The sequence below is a fragment of the Podarcis vaucheri genome (assembly GCF_965113315.1).
Source record: "Podarcis vaucheri genome assembly, chromosome: 12".
Taxonomy (NCBI): Eukaryota; Metazoa; Chordata; class Lepidosauria; order Squamata; family Lacertidae; genus Podarcis; species Podarcis vaucheri.
Window position 1 is genome coordinate 60,195,960 of NC_138750.1, and position 18,694 is coordinate 60,214,653.

The 18,694-nt window shown below is 50.1% G+C and overlaps 1 protein-coding gene across 1 annotated transcript in view; it reads right to left on the reverse strand.

Annotated features, from left to right (window-relative positions):
- CCDC12 (coiled-coil domain containing 12) overlaps positions 1-18,694 on the reverse strand; it is a 34,465-nt gene that overhangs the window by 2,061 nt on the left and 13,710 nt on the right. Inside the window, exons 2-6 of the mRNA XM_082192668.1 lie at positions 10,299-10,372; positions 4,826-4,905; positions 2,611-2,672; positions 2,439-2,473; positions 813-889 (exon numbers count right to left, since the gene is read on the reverse strand). Of these exons, the coding sequence (XP_082048794.1) occupies positions 813-889; positions 2,439-2,473; positions 2,611-2,672; positions 4,826-4,905; positions 10,299-10,372 (328 nt within the window). The remainder of the gene's footprint in view (positions 1-812; positions 890-2,438; positions 2,474-2,610; positions 2,673-4,825; positions 4,906-10,298; positions 10,373-18,694) is intronic.

Sequence of the window (18,694 nt, forward strand, 5' to 3'; positions counted from 1 at the left end):
ACCGAGAAGGCCTTCTGCCTGGTTCCCTGTAGCTTTGCTTCTCACAATGAGGGAACCGTCACAAGGCCCATGGAGCTGGACCTCAGCGTCTAGGCAGAACAATGTGGGTGGAGACGCTCCTTCAGGTCTACTGGGCCTTTGAAGCCGTTTAGGGCTTTAAAGGTCAACACCGACACTTTGAATTGTACTCGGAAACGTACTGGGAGCCAATGTAGGTCTTTCAGGACCGGTGATGTTAACTCCTAAGTCTCCTCCTCTCCAGGGTTTCCCCCAAGCAATCTCAGACTATGCCGGTGTGCCTGCCTTTGCTCCTCCCACTTCACGCCTCTCCTGGTCCCGTGACACATGGGGAGCTTGTTGCAGCAGCAGGAGGAGGCATTCTGGCTTCTTTGCCAACCTGACTCATCTCTGCCTCTTGGCCTGTCAAGAATCCACATTTGGAATTCAAGCTGAGCTAGGTTTCCCTGGGGAAGGGCTGCAACTCAGAGGGAGACCATCTGTCTTGTAAGGAGGAGGTCCCAGATTCAACCCCTGCTGGCATCTTCAGGTAGGGCTGGAAGAAACACTTGCCTGAAATCCTGGAGAGCAGCTGCCAGCCAGTGTAGACCAAACTGGGCTAGATGGACCAGCCGTCAGGCTCGGTATAAGGCGGCTTCCTATGGAATGGGGCAGGGACACCAGGATACCAAGGGGAGGCGCAGAGGGCTGAGCGAAAGCCAAAACTAGATGGCGAAGAGACCTGTAGGATGCTCAGCACTGCAATGGACGCCACCAGTACTACTTCACACATTTCCATGCAGACTCTCACTCACTTATTAGCTCAGCTATCGCCCTCTGGGTTCGCTTCTCCAGCTTCTCCAGTTTCTTAGCCACGTCCCGCTTCAAGTCCCTGAGGAGTGAGGGAAATGGAAACAAAATGAGCCCAGGCCTAAGGAGGAGACAGGGAGGCCAAGGCCCTGAAGGGTACCTATCCGGCCTCAGGATTGCAAGTTCCTTTGGCAACGTGGAAGCAGTACCTGCGAGGAAATCAGAAGAGAACTAGGGCTCCTCCTGGGCTAGGCTGTGCAGAACGGAAAACCCCTTCAGTAGAAAGGAGAAGGAAATGGCCGGGCTGAATTGCCAGTCCCTTGAGAAAACATTTTGATTCACGGCACACTTGATTAACAAAAGTGCCCAGGGCAGAGAACTGCATTATAAAATCGGGATGCAAAACAAATGAACACCCAGAGCTATTATGTATAGAAACATATGGAAGTCTAGCGTCCAGATCAAGGGAAGTAATAGTACCGCTCTGTTCTGCCTTGGTCAAACCACACCTGGAATACTGGGTCCACTTCTGGGTACCACAATTTAAGAAGGATGTTTACAAGCTGGAAGGTGTGCAGAGAAGGGTGACCAAGATGATCAGGGGTCTGGAAACCAAGCTTTATGAGGAGGTGGGTATGATTAGGTAAAGGTAAGGGGACCCCTGACCGTTAGGTCCAGTCGCGGACAACTCTGGGGTTGCGGCGCTCATCTCACTTTATTGGCTGAGGGAGCCTGCATACAGCTTCCGGGTCATGACTAAGCCGCTTCTGGCGAACCAGAGCAGCGCACGGAAATGCCGTTTACCTTCCCGCCGTTTACCTATTGATCTACTTGCACTTTGATGTGCTTTTAAACTGCTAGGTTGGCAGGAGCAGGGACTGAGCAACGGGAGCTCACCCCGTCGCACGGATTCAAACCGCCAACCTTCTGATCGGCAAGTCCTAGGCTCTGTGGTTTAACCCACAGCGCCACCCGTGGATATGCTTAGCCACCTTCAAATATCTGAGGGGCTGTCATGGAAGACGAAACAAGCTCTGGAGGCGAGGACCCAGACGCATGGATTCAAATATGACTGCAACTAAACATCAGGAAGAATTTCCTGACAATAAGAGCCATTCAACAGTGGAACAGAATCCCTCGGAAGGTGCTGGGCCTTCCTTCATTGGAGGTTTCCAAACAGAGGTTTGACAGCTATTCTTTAATTGTGCTTCCTGGGGGGCTGGGCTAGATGACCCTTGGGGTCCCCTTCCAGCTCTACATTCTCATGCTTCTATTAAAATGGCACAAACCCCCAAAAGCACTGTGTGAAGAAGTACTTTATCTGTTCTGAATTTTCCAGAACTTAATTCGTTCTGGAGGTCCGTTCTTAACCTGAAACTGTTCTTAACCTGAAGCACCACTTTAGCTAATGAGGCCTCCCGCTGCCGCGCGATTTCTGTTCTCATCCTGAAGCAAAGTTCTTAACCCCAGGTACTATTTCTGGGTTAGCAGAGTCTGTAACCTGAAGCGCCTGTAACCCGAGGTACCACTGTACTACTATTAATATAAAATCTAAGCAACCTTGCAGGCATTTTATCCCCAAGTAATTTGTGCGGTCGCCCCGCAAACCCCATTCAGAGCTTCATACTCACCAGTCAGGTTTCCTGGGCGCAAGATTTGCCAAGTCCTGGGAAAGTGGAGAGGGGAGGAACACAAAAGAATCCCTCGTTAAGAGCCACTACTAGTCAGCTTTGTAACAAAACAGGCGGGGTTTTTAAAAACAGTTTCGTTTGAAGCAGGAAGCACCAAAGGTTCCAGACTTACCACTTCTTCGATGATGGGCTCAGGCTTCGCAGCCTCCAGCTGCTCTTTCACCTTGTCTTCCACTAGGGGGCAGAAGGAGACAGAAAGATGTTGCGGCGATTTTAGCACAGGCAGGAAGGAGGGTCAGAGGCGGGGAGCAGGAACAGGGAAGGTCCACTGAAGGTCACAGAGGGAGAGAAGCTCTCTGGGAGTCCCTGGTGGAAGCATGCGATGAACAACATGCATGCTGGAGAGCACAAGGACAAGGCCACAATCCCACAGTGCCCTCTCCAGATGTTTTGGACACCAGCAGGGCCAATGGGTGGCGCTGTGGGTTAAACCACAGAGCCTAGTACTTGCCGATCAGAAGGTCAGCAGTTTGAATCCCCACGACGGGGTGAGCTCCCGTTGCTCGGTCCCTGCTCCTGCCAACCTAGCAGTTCGAAAGCACGTCAAAGTGCAAGTAGATAAACAGGTACCACTCTGGTGGGAAGGTAAACGGCGTTTCCGTGCGCTGCTCTGGTTCGCCAGAAGCGGCTTAGTGATGCTGGCCACAGGACCCGGAAGCTGCACGCCGGCTCCCTTGGCCAATAAAGCAAGATGAGCGCCACAACCTCAGAGTCGGCTATGACTGGACCTAATGGTCAGGGGTCCCTTTACCTTTAGGGCCAATGGGAGTTGTAGTCCAAAACACCTGGAGAGGGCACCAGGTTGGCCAACGCTGGCCTAGTCATTAAGAACCTCAACTGGAATCCCTCCCCGATCAGATGAACCAAGGGCGCAAACTTCAAGCTGCCACGGCAAGACTCAAGTAGCTCAGTCGGCAGAGAGTAAGCCTCTTAATCTCAGGGTCGCAGGTTAGAACCCCACAATGATGGACCCTTGTGGCCCCTTCCAACTCTAAGTCACTAAGATTTCTGCCAGAGGACCCTAGTTCTCCAGCGGTACTACAATTCCCAAAACGCCTTGGGGAAAAGACACAAAAAGCCAGTTCGCAGGTGAGACACAGGTGTACCCTTAATTCCCGTATTCAGAAAAAGGAAGGACCAATCCTCAGATAGTCTGGCAGGGCCCTCAGTGAAGTGCTTTGATCACTCCGGCAAGCTTATCTGTTCTGGTTCATACAGTCTTCTTCCTCCCCAAGGTCAAGTTAGAAGCAACTCTGGAGAGACGCAGCCCTTGTTTTGGAGGTCAGCCAAATTCCTGAATAAGAAGTCTAATCAATGGCAAAGGATGTAAACAGAGCCTTCTGGATGTATGCCAATGGCAAGTGATATTCAGAAGCATCCGTGCCTCTCTCCTCCTCTATGAATTTGCCCAACGCTCTTTTAAAGCCATCTAGGTTGGTGGTCATCATTGCCTTGGGTGGCGCTGTGGGTTAAACCACAGAGCCTAGGACTTGCCAATCAGAAGATAGGCGGTTTGAATCCCCGCAATGACGGGGTGAGCTCCCGTTGCTCGGTCCCTGCTCCTGCCAACCTAGCAGTTTCGAAAGCACGTCAAAGTGCAAGTAGATAAATAGGTACCGCTCTGGCGGGAAGGTAAACTGTGTTTCCGTGCGCTGCTCTGGTTCGCCAGAAGCGGCTTAGTCATGCTGGCCACATGGCCTGGAAGCTGTACACCGGCTCCCTTGGCCAATAAAGCGAGATGAGCGCCGCCACCGCAGAGTCGGCCACGACTGGACCTAATGGTCAGGGGTCCCTTTACCTTTACTTAGGTTGGTGGTCATCACTGCCTCCTGCAACAGCAAATTTCATAGCTTAGCTAAACTCTTGGATCTGTCCTGAGAACCACATAGGAGTTTCTTTGCTATCTGCCATGTGAAACCAAACAGGAGTGTCCTTTGCTGCCTGCAAACAACTGATGATTTGGGAGGTAAGGAGAAATTCTTCCCATGTGTGTTCTCTTTTATTTCTACTTATTGTGTTTATATCCCACCTTTTTCCTCCAAGGAGCTCAACGCGGTGTGCAGGGCTTGCCCCCTCCTCACCTTATCTTCGCAACGACCCTGCGAGGTCGGCTACGAGACCGGGGCTGGCCCAAGTTCAGTAGGGATTCGAACTCTGGTCTTCCAGGTCCTAGCCCAACACTCGACAACTGCTACACTGCACTGACTCTCAGGAGAACGAGTGTGTCTGCCCCTCTTTTTGAGCTTCGCAGAAGGCACCTGATTGGTCGCTGTTGCAAGCAAGATGCTGTGGTCCATTTCAAAAAAAGGTTCTGGATGCCCACTCACCTGAGGCAGGCTTCGCTTTGGGCACCACCCGCCCCTTGAGTTCTTCGTCTTCCGGAGTGTAATTCCGCAACTTGAGCTCCCTGGAAAGGGGAAAGAAGAAAAGAGGGAAGCTTCAGTCTGATGTCACACGCGGCTACCCATCAGCCTCCGACAAAGGCCACTCTCTTGGTGTCCAGCAAAGAGCGGCTTGTTCTGCCTGGCAGGGGTAGTTTTGAGGGTGAGAGAATGGCAATGGGCTCCTAGGAAGGAGAAACATTGCCTGGTGCTTATAATAATAATAATAATTTATTATTTATACCCCGCCCATCTGGCTGAGTTTCCCCAGCCACTCTGGGCAGCTCCCAATCAGTGTTAAAAACAGTACAGCGTTACATATTAAAAACTTCCCTGAACAGGGCTGCCTTAAGATGTCTTCTGAATGTCAGGTAATTATTTATCTCTTTGACATCTGATGGGAGGGCGTTCCACAGGGCGGGTGCCACTACCAAGAAGGCCCTCTGTCTGGTTCCCTGTAGCCTCACTTCTCGCAATGAGGGAACCGCCAGAAGGCCCTCAGAGCTGGACCTCAGCGTCCAGGCTGAACGGTGGGGGTGGAGACGCTCCTTCAGGTATACAGGACTGAGGCCATTTAGGGCTTTAAAGGTCAGCACCAACACTTTGAATCGTGCTCGGAAAACGTACTGCTTGACTAAGGAGCAGCAGGCCGAAAGCAAGGATTGTTCTGGGCCCAAGCAGGTACCGTATTTTCCGCTCTATAGGACGAACCGGACCATAGGAGGGGGAGAACGGGGGGGGGGAATTCTCCCCCTCTCTGCGCAGCGCCCCTTCAGCGAAGCGGCAGGAGAAACGGAGCCCCTTCCCACACTGTACCGTCCCTTCTCGCTCTCCAGGCTTCAGGCAGCTATCCGCAAGCCTTCGGAGCGCAGCGGGAACTCCTGCTGTGCTCCGAAGGCTTGCAGATAGCTGCCTGAAGCCCCCGGAGCACAGCAGGAGTTTGCGCTGCGTTCTGGGGGCTTCAGCGAAAGCAATACGAAGCCTCCGGCGCGCGGGGGAAGCGCTCCCTCTGTGCTTCAGAGGCTTTGTGTTGCTATCGCTGAAGCCAAGGAGCCTGCATTCGCTCCATAAGACGCACACATGTTTCCCCTTAATTTTTGAAGGGGAAAAAGTGCATCCTATAGAGCGAAAAATACAGTATTTGCATGGGGTGTCCTGGACTGGTGGCTGTAGAGGAGTGGAAGAAGGCATCAGCTGGGGAATCCCCAAGGGAAGAAAGCTCAGAAGCAGAGGGTTGGTGGTGGGGTGAAGATGGGTAGAGGGAGCGTGATGGTGTGTAGCAACAACAGGGAATAAGTCTGACAGACAAGGACAGGAAGAAACATCGTGGACAGAATAAATGTCACACACAGGGGAAACAATGAGGCAGTATGAGATCTTCACTTGAAGTCTTATAAATTACTTAATGAGGGAGCGGACTGGGAAGTTGAGGTGTCAGAAGCTGAAGGGGCAGCAGGGTTAAAGTGGGCAGAAAGAAGCTGGGGCAAAGTGTTAGAATTCCTGCTCCGTGGTTGCAGTCATGGGATTGTTGTCTATCACACGACGGTGTATGTTTTGACTCCACGGAGTGGGAAGTGTCGGAGACAGGATGTTTGTGTTACTGTGTTCCGTGAAGTGGGACTGTTGTCCTTTGTTCTTTCTCTCTTTGCTGTCTGATGCTAGAGAGGGAGGGAGCCATGTTGCAGTGCTCCGTGTGTGTTTGTATGTAAATAAAGTAGATTAGCCAAAATGCTGAGTTGCTGAGTTCTTTTACGCAAACTGCGAAGACTCTGTGGGTCCCCAAGTGTGCCGATGTCTGTTGGCATCGGTTGCTGTGATGTTCGGGCTGAAGAAAGCTGAGAGCCAGTGTGGTGTAGTGGTTCAGAGCGGTGGACTCGTAATCTGGTGAACCAGGTTCGCGTCTCCGCTCCTCCACATACAGCTGCTGGGTGACCTTGGGCCAGTCACGCTTCTCTGAAGTCTCTCAGCCCCACTCATCTCACAGAGTGTTTGTTGTGGGCGAGGAAGGGAAAGGAGAATGTTAGCCGCTTTGAGACTCCTTAGGGTAGTGATAAAGTGGGATATCAAATCCAAACTCTTCTTCTTCTTTGAAGCTCCCAAATGAACGACCAGGAGGGAGAGAACATGCCAGTCGGGCATGTGTCTCTACCAGGGTCCGACTTGAGTGTAGGACGAGCTCCTGACACAAAGAACAGTCCAGGTTGGAGAGGAGTAGGGCCAGGAGACAGAGATGAGGCTGGATGCAGCAACCCTGGATTTGGAGAGCTGGGAGAGATCTTGCCACTGAGCTCAGCTCTGTCTGCAACAGGAGCTCAGAGCCTTACGGACAGGCAGTTTTCTCCCTCTGAGTTGGGAGGAGGTGGTGGCATAGAGAAGCAGAAAAGGAGGGAGCCCTGAAACCTGGGAGATCTTGTGCCAATGGACACAGAAACCAGCAAGAGGGGGACTTGAAAGCCAGACTGCATTGCTGCGGCACAGACCCACATCCAACTATCAAACCCCTTCAGAAAGATGCCGGACAGCAGGAGGAGTGGGCTGCTTGTGCGTTTGGCAGACGTGTGGGGCAAAAATAAAAATTGGCTGGGGACTTGGGAGAGCATCTTTCTCTTTGTTGCTCTCCTTAGTGCAGTTGCTTAATCTTGCAGGGGACAAGCAAGGCGAGGAATGAAATGTTGCTAGGCAGCATCAGCACTTATTTGCTCAGGTTCCGCTCTTTTCTACTGCCTCTTTCAATGCATGTTTCCTTAGAAGCGAGTCCCACAGAGTTCAACAGGATTTACCCCCTGTGGCCAAAACCTTCTCTCCAAGCAGAAACGATAACCGGTGGATAATTTCCAGGGTATGTGCACTGAGCCAAACCTCTGGGTCTTTTGGGGCTGGCATTTTTTTATTTATTTATGGATTTATAAACTGCTTTCCAACAAACGTTGTCAAAGCAGTACACTGTGAACACACAAACATACAGACACACACATAGAGAGAGAGAGAGAGAAAGAGAGAGAGAATATGTACAGTGGTACCTCAGGTTATGGGACGCGGGTGGCGCTGTGAGTGAAACCTCAGTGCCTAGGACTGACTTGCCGATCGTATGGTCGGCGGTTCGAATCCCCGCGGCGGGGTGAGCTCCCGTCGTTCGGTCCCAGCTCCTGCCCACCTAGCACTTCGAAAGCACCCCTAAGTGCAAGTAGATAAATAGGTACCGCTTTATAACGGGAAGGTAAATGGCGTTTCCGTGTGCTGCGCTGGTGCTGGCTCGCCAGAGCAGCTTCGTCACGCTGGCCACGTGACCCGGAAGTGTCTCCGGACAGCGCTGGCCCCCGGCCTCTTAAGTGAGATGAGCGCACAACCCTAGATTTGGTCACGACTGGCCCGTACGGGCAGGGGTACCTTTACCTTTTTACCTCGGGTTAAGTACTTAATTCGTTCCGGAGGTCCGTACTTAACCTGAAACTGTTCTTAACCTGAAGCACCACTTTAGCTAATGGGGTCTCTTGCTGCCGTCGCGCCGCCAGAGCACTATTTCTGTTCTCATCCTGAAGCAAAGTTCTTAACTTGAAGCACTATTTCTGGGTTAGTGGAGTCTGTAACCTGAAGCGTATGTAACCTGAAGCGTATGTAACCTGAGGTACCACTGTATATGCTTAGCAATTTAAGGCACACTGATGATGAAAGAGAGTTCTACCAGTGACAGTTAGCTAAGAAAATTAAACAAAGCCTCCATCTTCAGAGGCACTCTATATCTGAAAACCAGATTCTTAGTAGAAAGTAACTGAGGAGGGCCGAGGGAGAGAGAGAAAAAATTAAGAAAGAGAGAGAGAGAGAGAGAGAAATGGAGGGAGATGCTCACAGTTTATTTAAAGGGAGGAAATAGGAGTAGGAGAGACAGAGAGAGCAGAATTAATAGACCTGAACACCCCAGAGAAATATGCAACAATGATTTTTAACCCTCCTATGCAATTGGGGTTATAACTAATCCCGGAGGCATATAGAAATATGCAAAGCATTCCACCTAGCCTGTGCAACGCATTTCCCCCACCAAAGCAGTTGGTGGTTCTGTGTTTCTTTTTAAATTCTTAGAGGGGAGAGGAAGACATTGGGGTCCATTAACATTCTGACTGAAGCAAACAACCAGTTTCATTTTGCATATCCAAGATAGCAGAGGTGAGTTTTAAATCATGGAGATTTATCTTCTTCTTTTTTAAAAAAAAATGGCTATTCCGCTGGGGCATGGTCATGTGTATGCTATGCTCCAGGTGCAAGGTTTCTACCCACGCTACCGCACCACCGTGGATCCTATGCTCCTTGTGAGTAACCTACGTGCGGCATCTCAGCAAAGGATCGTCTCTGGGTCTAAATGCAGAGTTAAAAACGGGTTGTGCTGCTGGGCCTTCCGTTCAATTCCACAGCACCAGAGCAATGCCAGGTAGCCAGAAACCAGCTACACGATACTCCATGCCCCCCAGGAAACCGCTGGAGGCTTGTTACATTTCTCTAGCCTGTCCAAACGGACAGGTCGAAATCCCTTTAATTAAACACTAAATGCGAGGCTCTCGCAGGCCTGCCACATGCAATTAGCAGCGCTGCCTCTTCCCGGCAAGATACCTCCCAGGAGAGTCCTTTGGGTGTGCAGCCCGCAGTGTGGGGAGGAGGAGGGTGTTCAGGAGAGAAGCTCCCAATTCTGCGCTCAGGATCCATCCCTTGCCCCCATCTCTGAAGACAGGGGATGGGAGCTGGTACCCGTTCTCCAGGGCTTGGCATCTTATTCCATTTCATGTGGACGTTTGTAAACCCCACTTGCATTTACAGTATCACAAGAAGGTATACGGGCAAACATCCCCTCTGGGAAGCTACGGAAATCTCCATCCCCAGATGTTGTTGTTGTTTTAGAGAGAGAGAAGCGTGGAAAATGAAAAGAGATGAGTCAGTCGCCTTGTCTGGATGTTATCATCCACAGGTCAGCTCAGACAACCCGAGTGTTTCTTCTCAGCTCAGCATTTCAATAACCCTGTCTTGTGTTGTGGAACAGAGAAGGCAACGGCCTGCCTCTCTTGAGCTGCCCGCTCTACAGTCCGCTCCAACCGTTAGCCTTAATCAGCAGAAACGGAAAATGCAATATCAAAGTCATTCATTATTCACCACCCTTGGGATCGCGTAACAAGCCGCCTTGCGGCTCGCTTACCTCGTATGCTGTTTTAACAGGAAAAGCAAGTTTCCCTGTTATAAACAAACTGGTTTTTTCTTTCTGAGGGGGCCGTGTGTGTGTGTGTGTGTGTGTGTGTGTGTGTGTGGAGAACACACAGTCCAAAGCTCAGCTCCTGATTTGCAAGCAGGGAGCAAACACTGACCTCTACGCTAGACCACAGAGCCACGATACGACTCAAATCCCAGAGAGAGAGAGAGAGGATAAGCAGCAACTTACTTGTGCTTTCCCATATCTTTCTCTTCACCGTCGCCTCGGAAATGCTTGAGCTCCGGTGCGCCATCATCTTTATTCTGTGGAGAGAAGCAGAGAAAGAGAGAGGGGGGGATTAGGGGGGAGGAGAGCACCCATCAAGCCTGACGTTTCCCCAGTGCGAGACTTCAATGCTAAAAAAACCCAAGGCCCGGTGCCTGAACTGCATGTAAATGATGCAGCAAGCCCAGGGTTCTTCGGTGTCTGGGCTTAATTTCATTTCGCTCCAGGCTGAATTCCCCACTGTGACTTGCGCGCACAAGAGAAATGGAAATGGTGCGCAAACACACACAAGGCCAGCGAGGAGGGAAATGATGTTTGGCGGGTGCTGGGACGTGCAGAGCAAGTTGTGCGTTTGGGGACTGCCGTGGTCCAAGCTGGATGAGCAAAGCAAGTAGAAAGCTGGCGCTGGGGGAGGGAGAGTTTGGCAGGGGGTGGCAGAGAACACACACACACAGTCAAATGAAAGCAGAACCTGTTTCCTGGAACGTGACGAATGCCAGGATAAACTGTGGCTCCTTCTGTACTCTGGTGCAGCTGCAACAAACACATAAGAGCGAAGGGCAAGGGGATTCATGGCTAGATTGCATGCAGAGCTTCGCTGGGTTTGCGCCTTGCTTAGTGTCAGTACAGCTGAATGGGAATGTAGAATGAGATGGGGTTTTCAACAACAACTAGCCACCCACACAGCTGCAAAACAGGCACCCCCAAACTCAGCCCTCCAGATGTCTTGGGACTACAATTCCCATCATCCCTGACCGCTGGTCCTGTTAGCTAGGGATGGTGGGAGTTGTAGTCCCAAAACAGCTGGAGAGTAGAGTTTGGGGGTGCCTACAGTCAAATATGAAAGCATGTGGGAGCTCACAAAGAATAAGCAAACTGGAACAACTGGGTGCTCAATCCAACCATGTTTAAGAATGGTCATTGGCTGAGTAGGTTAAGGATAAGGTCTTGGGGGGTGAAAAGAACTGAATAGAGTATCGTAGCACCGTGAAGACGTTTTTACGGCAAAACTACCACAGGCTACAGTCCACTTCAACCAATGCATGGAGTGTTATCCTGAGGTACAGCTATCAGACAGGTGCTGGGGGAGGAGAATGAGCAGAAAGTACAGGTGGCAATTTTTTTTGTTATTAGTGGTGAACCTTTTTTTGAAAGGAAAAACCAGAGTTTTGGATAACAGATACGCCGGCACTGGTTAATCCTACAAGTAGCAGCAGAGCTTCAATGCTTTTCTTTGGCCAAAGCCAGGTGCAAATGATGGGAACTGTTAACACCCAGAGGGAACCAGGCTGACACAAGACATTAATACCTCTGCCAGAAAAAACATGGAAATAGGATCAAGGGGGTGGGAAACGATAGCTCTTTTTCGACGGGGGTGACTGCTTTCTCCCATACTATGGTCCCAAACACAGCAGGGAAGCCAGTGCAAGTATACAATTTATTATTATTATTATTATTATTATTATTATTATTATTATTATTATTATTATTATTTATTTGTACCCCGCCCATCCGGCTGGGCCTCCCCAGCCACTCTGGGCGGCTCCCAACAAAGGTTAAAAATACATTAAAATGTCACACATTAAAAACTTCCCTAAACAGGGCTGCCTTCAGATGTCTTCTAAATGTCAGGTAGTTGTTTATTTCCTTGACATCTGATGGGAGGGTGTTCCACAGGGCGGGTGCCACCACCGAGAAGACCCTCTGCCTGGTTCCCTGTTACTTGGCTTCTCGCAGCGAGGGAACCGCCAGAAGGCCCTTGGAGCTGGACCTCAGTGTCCGGGCAGAATGATGGGGGTGGAGACGCTCCTTCAGGTATACTGGCCCGAGGCCGTTTAGGGCTTTAGAGGTCAACACCAACACTTTGAATTGTGTACGCAAGGCCTGCTGTGATGTGCCCTTCAAATCCAGAGGCGGGTGGCAGTTGCTGCGTTCCAGCTTTCAGGTGGCCGGAAGGAAGACCCCGCACAGGGCACCAACCTGGTGAGGTGATGGAAGGCACAGAATTTAGAATTATCCTGGCACAGCCTGTTATCCCCGGGCAGAAAAATGCCATCTCGCTAGAGCACAGAGCAAAACACATCATCCCACGTGTCAGTTTTGTGAGCCGTGCTTGGAACTTTGGGCATTCATCGGCGCAGCAGATCTGGCTCTCATTTCAGAGATGTTTCTGCCCAACTTCTGGTGTTTTTCCTCTCCCGATCCTTCCTTGCCCTTTCCAACAGCGCTGTTGGGTTTCGCCAGCCATCTGGGACTTTTTTATCAGGACGGGGAATCGGTAAGCCAATTGTTGCGTTCCGTGAGCAAGAGACAGATGGCGGGAGGGTCCCGTTTGGCTGCAGTTACACCAAGCAAGTGGCAGATGGCGACACAAGAGCCAATCAGGAGCTTGGGGGCGGAGCCGCACGCGCTCTCTCCAAGTCTCCGGCTCCTTCGCTCTGCGATTGAGTCAGGCATCCGACAGACTGGACCCCAAAACCCAGGAGATAGCAAACAGCACAACCTGTTTTCTAAAGATCACACACGCAAACACACATGCACAGATAACAGGGAAGGGAGACAAGGAGCACACCATGCTTAATACAGGGGATAAACTTTGCAGCCCTTGGTAGCGTATTTTTCACTCTATAAGATGCATTTTTCCCCTCCTAAAAAGATAAACTTTGCAGCCCTTGGTAATTGAGGAACACTGCCTCAACCGCTCACAAAATTAAACCAAAGAATACATAGAGAGAGTCTGCAGGATCAGGCCAGTGGCCCATCTAGTCCAGCCTCCTGATCTCACAGTGGCCAATAGTGGGAAACCCACAACCAGGATTCGAACACAAGAGCCCACTCTCCCTCCCGATCACTGCCTCCTGTGGGGAGGAGTTCCATAGGTTGTTGTTGTTTAGTCGTTTAGTCGAGTCCGCTTCTTCGTGACCCCATGGACCAGAGCATGCCAGGCACTCCTGTCTTCCACTGTCTCCTGCAGTTTGGTCAAACTCATGCTGGTAGCTTCGAGAACACTGTCCAACCATCTCATCCTCTGTCGTCCCCTTCTCCTTGTGCCCTCCATCTTTCCCAACATCAGGGTCTTTTCCAGGGATTCTTCTCTTCTCATGAGGTGGCCAAAGTCTTGGAGCCTCAGCTTCAGGATCTGTCCTTCCAGTGAGCACTCAGGGCTGATTTCCTTCAGAATGGATACGTTTGATCTTCTTGCAGTCCATGGGACTCTCAAGAGTCTCCTCCAGCACCAGAATTCAAAAGCATCCATTCTTCTGCGATCAGCCTTCTTGATGGTCCAGCTCTCACTTCCATACATCACTACTGGGAAAACCAGAGCTTGAACTATACGGACCTTTGTCGGCAAGGTGAGGTCTCTGCTTTTTAAGATGCTGTCTAGGTTTCCATAGGCTTAACCATATGCTAAGTGAAGATGTGGTGCTTTCTTTTATCAGTCCCGAAAGTTCCAACATTTAGCTTCATTGCGTGTTCTAGTGTCGTGAGAGAGGGAGGAAAATGTTCCTCTGCCCATGTTCTCCATGCAAGGCATGGTTTTATAAACCTCTAACACGTCAATTCTTCCTCACCTCTTCTCAGAATGGGGGGGGGGGAATCCCAAACATTGCCACCTTTCTTCCTAGAGGAGTCGCCCCCTCCCCTAAATCATCCTCCAGAGCTTTATCTACAGGACTGCCTCTCCTGGTCTGCCCCGCAGAGGACGTTAAGGTCCATGAATAACCATAGTTTAGAGGTCCCGGGCCCTAAGGAAGTCAGACTATCCTCCACCAGGGCCAGGGCCTTTTCGGTGATGGCTCCGACCTGGTGGAATGCTCTGTCCCACAAGACTAGGGCCCTTTAGGATTTAACCTCCTTCTGTCGGGCCTGTAAGACAGAGCTATTCCGCCTGGCCTTTAATTTGTTTCCCTTCTCTTCCCTTACCCCTCACCTTATATGAAGATTGCCCACTCTGAGACCCCACGGCTAATTCTCCCCTGGCCTCCTCGCTGGCCCAAGTGGGACCAATTCAGCCAGCTAGCCCTGGGGATTATCTAATTGATTTTTGGATTTTATTGTTATTCATGTTTTTACACTTTATTTTATGCTGCTTTTACAATGAAGTGTTTTAAATTTGTTGTAAGTCGCCCTGAGCCCAGTTTTTGAACCGGGAAGGGCGGGGTAAAAATAAAACAATATTATTATTATTATTATTAATGCATCCCATCAGTTCTAAGGTCCTGCAATGGCTATCATTGCCAATGGGCTATCGGAGAGGATTGTCACTTCATGAAGATGTACAGCTTAAGCAATAAGGATGGGCGTTCCACATGCACAGCTGGTTTAACCTTGGCACAGCTGGAGCCTTGGCATGAAGAAAGAGACAGAAGACAGGAGTTATGCAGCAAGAAGTCAAGGGAGGCTCTGGCTGGTGTAGTCTAGGCTGCAACCAGCCTCTCTTTTTGGGGGCCACCCCATGCCTTGACCCATCTGCCTCCACCGAAATCCTTTGCAATGTACAAGGGACTCTCAGACGACAGGGGGGGGGGGAATTTCAGGCAGCCAGAAATCTGCAATTATGAATCTGAGATCTTTCCTACCCCATATCTGCATAGAAGAGGCTTGTCAATTGGTTGGGAGCGTCTGAAAACCGGTCTGGGATTTGCATTTTGCCCCTGCCCCAGCCCCGAGTGCGAGGGCATGGAGGACTGGAAGATCCTTCAGAAATTCCTGCCTACAAGGAGAAAATGTGCTTATCTCCTTAGCTGCTTTCAAAAAGCCAGCCTGCCCGAAAGGCTGCCGTAGTTCCTGGTGTTCACTCCTTATTGAAGTCATAATCCTTGCTCGGTCGCAGCAGGTTGCTATGGAAATGATGGCAACCGCAGCCTGAATATTACGACGTTGCACAGCGGAACGAACAGGTGATGGGGTTGTGGCGGCGGCGGCGGCAGCTGGAACGGAAAGCCGTCTCCTGCTTCTTTTAGTCTGGGGTGTGTGAGAGGGCTTTTTCAAACTGAGGGACACATTCCCTTATGGGCAAGCACTCAGGGGCCACATGGCAGCAGCAGGCAGGGCCAGAGCCAAAAGTGGGTGGAGGAACCAATATAATAATAATAATAATAATAATAATAATAATAATAATAATATATTTATTTATTTATACCCCGCCCATCTGGTTGGCTTTTCCCAGCCATTCTGGGTGGCTTCCAACAAAATATTAAAATACAATAGTCTATTAAACATTAAAAACTTTCCTAAAGAGGGCTGCCTTCGTATGTCTTCTAAAAGTCTGGTACAGTGGTACCTCGGGTTACATACACTTCAGGTTGCATACGCTTCAGGTTATAGCCTCCGCTAACCCAGAAATATTACCTCGGGTTAAGAACTTTGCTTCAGGATGAGAACAGAAATTGTGCTCTGGCGGCGTGACAGCAGCGTGAGGCCCCATTGGCTAAAGTGGTGCTTCGGGTTAAGAACGGACCTCTGGAACGAATTAAGTACTTAACCCGAAGCAATGAGGGAACCGCCAGAAGGCCCTCAGAGCTGGACCTCAGCGTCCAGGCTGAACGGTGGGGGTGGAGACGCTCCTTCAGGTATACAGGACTGAGGCCGTTTAGGGCTTTAAAGGTCAGCACCAACACTTTGAATTGCTCGGAACCAAGGTAACATTTACCCTTCGTACAGTGTTCGAATTTTCGCAGGTGCATGTTGCACCTAGCTATCAACCACTGGCTCTGGGCCCTTTTCAGACGCTAATACCCCATCCTGTAGAATTCTATCAGTTAAGGTATATTTTATCTGCACAGTCAGAATGAATTTCAGGAACCAAAATGCTTTTTCTCTGTGCAGCCTGAGCAGGAGCAGTGAACGATGTTATAGCTAATTGCTGTCGCTTGTCTTCACTTACCCCACTGCCTTGCCCACAGTTGTAAAGAATAGCCCTACATTATGGATGGTCTGTGTCACCATTAAGAGGCAGGAATAGGCCAATATGTGCACTGTTCCTGAATCAAGTGACTTTTCATCTTTAAGTTCTCTAAACCTTGCTCAAGGCTGTCCTCTGAACCGGCCAGATGTTTAACTGAGAACCAATCACAGTCAGTCCATCCTTTGAAAAATAAGACTTTACAGCTGTCTTTCCCCAAAATGGCAACCAGACATCCCATTTTGGCGACTGTAAACTTGACTTAAGGAGCCATTTGACACCTAGCTTATATACAGTGGTACCTTGGTCGGCAAAAGGCTTAGTTTGTCGAACAAATTGGCTCCTGAGCTCTGCAAACCGGTTTGAGTGTTCCGGTTTGCAAACTTTTTTGGAAGCTGAACGTCCGACATGGCTTCCAGTTGAGCGCAGGAAGCTCCTGCAGCCAATCGGAAGCCCTGCCTTGCTTTCTGAACCGTTCTGGGAGTTGAACAGACACCCGGACAGATTAATTTCGACAACCAAGGTACCACTGTATCCGAGTTTCTAACACTGCCTTTGTACAGCAGGCTAGTTTCTGCACACACCCCTCTATTCACTGCCCAGGCATGGAAGAGGTGTTATCAGTGTTCAAGGACACATTCCAGAGAGGCAAAAACATTTGAGGAAGATGCACAACAGGGCTGAGGGAGGTGCAGCTGATGAAAGACTTCAGGCTACAGGGAGAGAGATCAAGTCTAAGGTGTAGACCTGTGAGATCTTATGTGGCTCAGGACCCCAGGACCACCTCTCTGCACATCAACTAAACCAGACCCTTGGGGGGAAGTTCATCTCAATTCATGCTGGGGTTTAGAAACACTTAATAAGTTGCAATAGGTTTCTACTGCTCCAGAGTGTCTCTGAAATGCAATGTGAAAATGAGATATCAACACACACACACACACACACACAGAGAGAGAGAGAGAGAGAGAGAGAGAAAGAAAGAAAGAAAGAAAGAAAGAAAGAAAGAAAGAAAAGGATAATGTCTTCTACATGTGCCCAAAGATTTGCAGGAGGCTACTAACAATGGCTGCCTACCAAGGGATGCGGGTGGCGCTGTGGGTTAAACCACAGAACCTAGGACTTGCCGATCAGAAGGTCGGCGGTTCAAATCCCCGCGACCGGGTGAGCTCCCGTTACTCGGTCCCTGCTCCTGCCAACCTAGTAGTTTGAAAGCATGTCAAAGTGCAAGTAGATAAATAGGTACCGCTCCGGCGGGAAGGTAAACAGTGTTTCCATGCGTTGCTCTGGTTCACCAGAAGCGGCTTAGTCATGCTGGCCACATGACCCGGAAGCTGTACGCTGGCTCCCTCGGCCAGTAAAGGGAGATGAGCGCCGCAACCCCAGAGTCGGCCACGACTGGACCTAATGGTCAGGGGTCCCTTCACCTTTACCTTTTAGCAAGATCAGCCAAACTCTGTGGTTGCCTACCTGCTTTTTATATGGAGAAAGCTAACATCTGCCTACAAAAGGACCAAAGCAAAAGGTTTGCTGGGTACACTCCTTTGGTTTGCAAGAAACCGGTATGCTTACAAGAGTCTTATTAAAAGAGAAAGAACGGGGGAAAACTGCCCAAGCAGCCATAATCCAGAACTCAAAACAGCAAACTCAGGCAGACAGCGCTCATTCCATCGCCTCCCTTTATCAGAGGCTGCAAACTTCCGCCCTGCCACTCCAAAGGGTGAAACATTCCCTTGGATTTCCAAGCACTCAAAAGTGGAGGGGGCAGTGTGTGCTGAAATGCAGGCCAAGAACCCGTCAGCAAAGCTAAACAAACCGGGAGAGGTTGGCGTTTATATTGTGCAATAAAGGGGGTGTTTTCCCCCCGTGCAGAATAGGCACTGGAGCCCAGGGTGGGGTGGGAAAGAGAGAAGCTTTTATTTATAATTTTAATCGTGGTGATTTATTGCCACCACACACCCCCAAAGTAAACAGAGACACAGATACTAATGTTATACTTGCACCATTTTTGGATTCATTTACAGTGGTGCCCCGCAAGACTAATGCCTCGCAAGAGAAAAACTCGCTAGACGAAAGGGTTTTTCGGTTCTGCGTTGCTTCGCTAGACGAATTTCCCTATGGGCTTGCTTCGCAAGACGAAAACGTCTTGCGCTTTTTTTAAAAGCCGCTTGAAGAGGCGCAGTTGCGACGGACCGTGCTTCGCAAGACGAAAAACATCGCAAGACGAAAAGTCTCGCGGAACGAATTATTTTCGTCTTGCGAGGCACCACTGTATTTCAAACCGCTGGTCCTTCAAGGCCTAAGTACCATACGGTGGTAGTTCTTTGGGACTTTGGGCAAAGCCCTTTCTCACCGCCAGATATCAAATCTTTTGAATGGAGAGGTCCAAAAATTAATCTTGAGACCCTTCCGCATAGGGGAAGATGCTCCGGCACTGAGCTATGCCTCTCGATCTCCG